The 7595-nt window shown below is 40.7% G+C and overlaps 1 protein-coding gene across 1 annotated transcript in view; it reads left to right on the top strand.

Annotated features, from left to right (window-relative positions):
* The first annotated feature begins 317 nt into the window (after positions 1 to 317).
* Positions 318 to 7595, top strand: part of LOC134223045 (pickpocket protein 28-like) — a 28399-nt gene continuing 21121 nt past the window's right edge. Inside the window, exons 1-2 of the mRNA XM_062702182.1 lie at positions 318 to 371; positions 1163 to 1336. Coding sequence (XP_062558166.1) covers positions 318 to 371; positions 1163 to 1336 — 228 coding nt within the window. The remainder of the gene's footprint in view (positions 372 to 1162; positions 1337 to 7595) is intronic.

Genomic DNA, 7595 nt, shown 5'->3' with positions numbered 1-7595 from the left:
ACAAATCGTGTGCGGTTTGCGGCTGTGGAAAACCACGTGTCTGTTATTGTTCGTAGTCAAAACAACAACCGTACGGTAGAGAACAATTTGTGACTCGCCTTCGCGATATCGGGCGGTTTCGTTGTTTATTAGACTGATGCCAAATTTATATTGACAAAAAAAATGTATGCTGAACATTTTGATTAGATAGTCTCCGGTAACTTGACTATTATAATCCTCGTTCTGTATTATGAAAACGTGATACATTATTATCACATAAACACGAGTAGAAGGGTATAATAGATCTAGCAAAGGGTGATATTAGAGGAATTGACACTATGGTTATCTACGTCCTCGTCCGTCATCAAGTTGGACGGATTCGGGAAGATTGTGTGAGTCGAAGTTATACTACTGAACACGATGCATATATTTGTTGCTGGAGGAACCAACAAAAGTCGTTTAGATGTCACGGTGTGTCTATGGGGAAACATTGTTTTTCAAAAATCAGTATCTCTGAAACACCTACCACGTGACAGTAGATGCTGTCCTCTTTCATATAGTGGGTAAACTAAAATGTTCTATCGGGGGATCTAGAACGATTTGTATTTTTTTCACTATTTTTGGTGCAAATTCCATAGAAATCTCAAATGATAGCCAATTTAACCCCCCCAAAAATGTATGGAAAAATGACCCCCGATAGAACATTTTAAAAATGCACCTACGTCAAAGAGGAAAACCTATACTTTCGTGTAGTGAGTGTTTTAGATATACTGATTTTTTTGAAAATAAGCCTCTTCGGACAAACACACCGTGATGTATTGATCGTAAGCGAAACCAAATAAACCGATTTAATACAATGAGATGGCGTAAGATTTGATACAAAAACGCTTAAGGCAAAGAATGTGTTTGTTTTGATTGTGCCTGGTAATCCGTCAAAGTTGTTAGTTGCCCGATTAATTTTCATTTTGTCTTCTCAAGCTTTGTTTTTAAATTTCATACACTCAAGTTGATTTAATTCTTATCAAAATATGGAATAATTACCTAACATAAGATATCATATTCCCCATTTTCGGACTGGTCTACAGTTCATTGCCTGGTGTCTGAGCCCCAGTAGGAGACAATATTTATCCAGTGATGCGTAGGCAGCAGAGCCGCCAACTAAATCACCGTTTTCACCGGTTAGCCGTCGATTGTAATCACAAAGGACGACCGGATCCGGGACCAGGACCAGCAGAACACACCGACGCTGCTGAGTCTGACCGGAAATGCTGCATCACGTTCCGATTGGAATCAATTGAACTCGAACGGCACTGAAGCCACCGCAAATACACATTGTGATGCTGCTCCTCTGATTAAGGTGTGAGAAAATTCGTATTTGTTTATTTTCGGCAAGGCCAAAATGTGAAGCCCGCGCCATTGTTTACTCCACGGATAGGAAAGACACAAACACTCTCCCTAGCACGACAACTCGACCGGTGGTAGACAATAACACGTTGACTATCCGGTCTAGCCTACAGGCAGGATCTGACGTTGTTGGTCCTGTGTATACGATGACCAGTAGAACACCGGTTCGAGGTTTTATTGTTAGCGGTTTTGGTAAGGTAACAGCTGGTATTTCCGACGGGTATTCCATTTCCGTCACTGATGAACTTATGAAAGTAATAATCTTGCCCAAAGATTACTCGAGACCTTGAGAATCAGTGAGTACATGATAAAATGTTTGGCCAAAGAGGAGTGCTATAATAGTCGTTTGCCCCATTTGTTCAGAAGCGCTAAATCTGGTCGCAATTTTGTTGTGTGCTGCGTTCGATGACGTGCTGTGTTTGCGTTTGTTGATTTGCCTACTTTCGCTTCGGATGATAAAGAATAGAGCTGGCAGGAAGGTGATTTACCGATTCATCTGGTCCAGATCGTGCGTGAGATTAGAGCTTGTTTCCTTTGGAAACGGAATTCAGCTAGTAGTGTCAGTCGAAAAGGATAGTTTTATTATGTTTAAAGTATTTGAAAAACTAAAGGACTTCTGTAGAAGTATACTCAGTACTGCAATTCCAGTCATAAAGGTATGGAAATCAAGCATTTATAACCCAATCAAAGTGATGAACTTCTTATTCCATCGAAAAAATCACTATAATAAAGAAATTAAAAAAATATATATATAACCCAACCAGCGGACTGTAGATTTTCTGACATTTCGTTTATTTTACGATAAGATGAATATATGAACCGTTTGTTTGAGAAACTGCATATGTAACATTTTGGCCAAAATGAATTTTTTATATATTCTGAATCCTCGTCCAAAAATACGTATTCTGGCAAATAATACGAAAAAAATATTTTTGTTCAGGAATGTATGAAATTTTTTTCGTTTGTTTGAAAACTACATATGTCCACGTACTTTGAGGAGCAATTGTGGAGTACTGCTTACATTTTTGCACTGAAAGTGCCCCAGGGTGTTGAGTTTTGCCAAAAACTATTGATCTGTGTCGAAGAAATCGAAAGATTCGGTGCAAATTTGTTCAAAACGGCAATTAACTTTGAATGTACTGATCTCGAGTGGCGATCTCTCTTCGCTTGTGTGGTCGTGTTGGGATCTGACGACCAAACTGGCACAACCTCACACAACCCTACTTCATTGAGCGCCGTTGCTGATGAAGCAAGTGTGTAGGAGCCGGACAATATTAAATACTCATCCTACTTGGTTGACATTGTGTACAAAAATACATTTGAGAGAGTTAGTTCTGAAAATGTATTGCGAGAGATCGGCTGGTACCTGGTGCTGGGAATTTGGTTTCATCAGTACCCGCTAAGCTGCGGTAGACGACGGAGGTCCTTCGTAGCTTAGTAGGGAAAGCACCTGTCATGCGAACTGGGGTCGTGGGATCAAACCCCACCGAAGGGGCGGTTACCCTCCAATACCTTTTCCGAACTAAATCTATCACATGTTGTACATATGCATAATCAAGTTTCAGACATAGTAATTAATTTCCACTCCGGGTGGCTTAATACCCGGCATATAGGCAATTAACTTTGAATGTACTGAGCATTTTGATGTTTTTTCGAAATAGTGTAAAATGGACTTATGCAGTATCTCAAACAAATGATTAATGAATTCAGTGAGATGGAAAACGGAATAGTTCCCCTACATAAATATTACTATTTGCTTTCAATATTCATTGCTTCAAGATAAAAACGATTGAGTATCTAAGCAAATCGGTCTCACTTTATCAATGCTTTCCAAGATCACAAATAAATATGATAATGCTTTCAATCATAAAAGGACACCTCTAAGATAATGCGATTCGTTAATCTGTGAATGCTCGTAATCTAATTAACGGATTCTCCTGTTGTCAAAATTCCACTAATCAAGGATTCAAAGCAGTATGAATACAATACTCGGAGACAGGAAAAAGGTCTTATTCTGGACATATCTGAATACGCGTTTTCCTTCTCATTATTCCAGGCCTGGAACGCTTCAAGCAACCTCTTGAAACTTGAAATAATTGCTATTGTTTTCCAGCAGAATATGTAACAAGGTGAATTAACAATGCTTCGCCCGAGGCAAACACATTAATAGCAAATTTACTGCTCCCTTGATTCACATTCTCCAATCCGCAATCCCATTAGGGGCCCTCCGGATATGAGGCAAAAACAAGCTTGTCTCTTTATTAAATCGTTGAACCCATGTTTGCACAACCTCCAACGACTACGGATACCCACCGCGATGCAGAGGACTGTTGAATCCGGAAGGCTTTTCTTGTGTGTTTTTTTTCTTCGTTGGCTCATTTCGGTTTTTGCTGAAACATCATCAATCGGCCATAAATTGATAATTTTATCGTTTCCTTTGAAATCCTTTCTCGTTCTTTTCTTCCATACTCTCTAGGCATTTACTGGTTGTGAAGCGATGGAAAAACACATGATGCTACCAGTTTGTTTTGTTGTGCTCCGGTAATCACGTTGTTTTCTTATCAGCACCTATTCCAGATCAGTTGCTTCTTCTGTGTGGTCGGAACTGATTTTGACCCAGAAACGGGAAATCGATTCAACAAATAAGTTGGTAAATTTTTGTTGCCGTATGGATCGCGGATCGAAAATGTATGATAAAAACTGCAAAATAACGGTTGATGAAAATCAAATACCGTGCAAATTCAAACTTCGGACGCATGAGCACTTTCTGATAAACAATTAGCCTGTTAGCACACATTTTGAGTCACACCGTTCAAATCATCAGCGTTGCTTTCATCTTCGAACTACCTGTTAAATATGTGCGAGCTGTTGCATAAAATGTTTGTTTGCAATTCTAGTCTAGTCTACACATACACAGCCAGTCCGTGGAAGAATCCTGGAAAGTGATAGATTCGACTACATCCATCACTTTTCTTGTCAATATTTATGTTTGAAGCACATCTTTAATGTAGTTCAAACATAAAATAATCACTGTTGAGACCTGATCCAAATAGTTTTTAGTCTCTTTTAAAATTTTAGATTATTTAGTTTGAGTAGTTTTGTGTCGAGGTCGTTTTGAATTTGCTCTAGTTTTTTATCAGTAGCGTTAAAGTCATGTACCTCAACTAAAGAAATTATGTCGTTGTGCTTATGATATGAAATGAATCGATGTGAAACTGAATCAAATGGATGAAATGGACCATAGTTCAGAACAGTTCAACAAAAAACAAAACAGAATATAAATGTTTAACCAACAATTAGATATTTTAAAGCTTGAAAACGCTGAATATTATCTTTGTGGACCTATGATGGCACTCCATAGCCTCATCTCCAAACAAGGTAATGTTTCAAATACATTTCGTGAACTACCATTTGATGATGGGCTTATAAAGTCATTGATTGGTTGTCAAATTACTGATAGACAGAGTGATAGTGGATAAAAGTATCACATGATTTACCTCATGAACGTAAGTGGCGATATTCCCTATTAAACGTTACTCGATTTTCCATAACCATACTCGGACGCAAGAGGAGAACAATATTTTTGTCAATGGCAATGTTTCAGTTTTACATTCGCTGCTTTTGATATTTCTACAACAATGTTTTATCAGGAAATAATCTGATTGGCGTTTGCGAATTTTGAAAATTACCTCAGTGAAAATGTTTTAGTATATCTTCTGAAGATAATTATTCCCCTCACCAAATTTTCCAAACTAATTCAGAATTCTCCCTGAAACATAATAAAACAATCCCAAAGAATTTCCAAAAGCTCTTTCGGTAGTTTTTATCATGGAGCACCTCGATGGATGTTCATTAGATTTTTTAAAAAGCTCCACTCAGACAACTTAGTAAATTGTATGGTATTCACTTAGACCTGTGCGCCGGTCATATCATCGGCGGCGGCGGCGTGGTGGTCACTTTTGCCCCGGCGGCGGCGGCGTCACGGCGGCGCGCCGTTGACTTTTATCGGCGGCGTGAACCGGCGTGGATGAAAAAATCAATGGCTGAAAAATTCAATTTTACCGTGGACTTTTGGATAAGGTACACCGGGGCAAGTTGAAATGCGGGGTAAGTTGAAACGGAAGCTGTAATTAAGATCAGAAATGGCCGAGTGCCCCGATTTTTTTTCTCAACAAACTACTCCCCTAAACACACCTTCTGACTGCCATTCCCGGAAGATTGCAGCCACTAAAAGCAATATCTGCCATTGTTTATTTTTCGCCCTTTGCAAAATTCAAACCAAATTTTTGACGTGCCAATGAAACAGGTCTCAGAATGATGTTTGGAAGAGTTTTTTTCATCAAATTTTCAAAGTAGATAATCATTCAATGTTGAATACGCATAATGATTATGAAAAATCGATGGAAGACCCGTTTATTTTTTGTATTTTGGACGTTTGAAATTGATACGCATTTTCAATCCATCGGGGCAAATAGAAATGTGTGGTGCGGGGCAAGTTGAAACAACGATTCAAATCGTCATGATCGTTACTAAATATATTTTTTTTCCGAAATTCAACAATGTCGGTAAATACATTCGGAAAACATGAACTTATAAAAACTTTTGAAAATAAATTTAATAAAAGTCTCCAGTAAAGAATAGATTGAAAAAGGATCATGTTTAATATGCATGATCTAATTTTGAGATTCTTAATATCATTTTCCTTGTAGTGAGCACTGGCTTAAAAAAAACATAGAGCATGTAAACATTTCGTTAACTCCACCTTACACCTCCCCAGCCCCTTGTATCTCCAATCAAGGAGTTTATGGAAGATACGCTGGTTAATTAATATGTTATGAGGAAGCCACAACTGAATTAATTTCGAATTAATTCGATCCGCCATTGGTAGCACCGCAACCGCTGCACTTGGCACGGTGCCCCGGATCAGAGAAACGACTGGTATGACGGCGAATGTGAGCAGTTAGTGGAAGAGAAGAATGCAGCATGGGCGAGATTGCTGCAACACCGCACGAGGGCGAACGATGCACGATATAAACAGGCGCGGTACAGACAAAACTCGATTTTCCGGAGGAAAAGCGCCAGCAGGAAGATCGAGACCGTGAAGAGACGGAGCAACTGTACCGCGCTAATAACACACGAAAGTTCTATGAGAAGTTAAACCGTTCACGTAAGGGCCACGTGCCACAGCCTGATATGTGTAAGGACATAAACGGGAACCTTCTTACGAACGAGCGTGAGGTGATCCAAAGGTGGCGGCAGCACTACGAAGAACACCTGAATGGCGATGTGGCAGACGAAGATGGCGGTATGGTAATGGACCTGGGGGAACGCGCGCAGGACATAATCTTCCCGGCTCCGGATCTCCAGGAAATCCAGGAGGAGATTGGCCGGTTGAAGAACAACAAAGCCCCTGGGGTTGACCAACTACCAGGAGAGCTATTTAAACACGGTGGTGAGGCACTGGCTAGAGCGCTGCACTGGGTCATTACCAAGATTTGGGAGGAGGAAGTTTTGCCGCAGGAGTGGGTGGAAGGTGTCGTGTGTCCCATCTACAAAAAGGGCGATAAGCTGGATTGTAGCAACTACCGCGCAATCACATTGCTGAACGCCGCCTACAAGGTACTCTCCCAAATTTTATGCCGTCGACTAGCACCTGCAAGGGAGTTCGTGGGGCAGTACCAGGCGGGTTTTATGGGCGAACGCTCCACCACGGACCAGGTGTTCGCCATTCGCCAAGTACTGCAGAAATGCCGCGAAAACAACGTGCCCACACATCATCTATACCAGCTATGGCAGCTAATGCACGAACACGGTTTTCCGGATAAACTGATACGGTTGATCAAGGCGACGATGGATCGGGTGATGTGCGTAGTTCGAGTTTCAGGGGCATTCTCGAGTCCCTTCGAAACCCGCAGAGGGTTACGGCAAGGTGATGGTCTTTCGTGTTTGCTATTCAACATCGCTTTGGAAGGGGTAATACGAAGACCAGGGATTAACACGAGTGGTACAATTTTCAATAAGTCCGTCCAGCTATTTGGTTTCGCCGACGACATAGATATTATGGCACGTAACTTTGAGAAGATGGAGGAAGCCTACATCAGACTGAAGAGGGAAGCTAAGCGGATCGGACTAGTCATCAACACGTCGAAGACGAAGTACATGATAGGAAGAGGTGCAAGAGAAGACAATGTGAGCCACCCACCGCGAGTTTG

The sequence above is a fragment of the Armigeres subalbatus genome, chromosome 3 (genome assembly GCF_024139115.2).
Source record: "Armigeres subalbatus isolate Guangzhou_Male chromosome 3, GZ_Asu_2, whole genome shotgun sequence".
Classification (NCBI taxonomy): Eukaryota; Metazoa; Arthropoda; class Insecta; order Diptera; family Culicidae; genus Armigeres; species Armigeres subalbatus.
The sequence above is the reverse complement of the archived record's forward strand: the minus strand, read 5'-3'. Positions and strand labels throughout refer to the sequence as shown.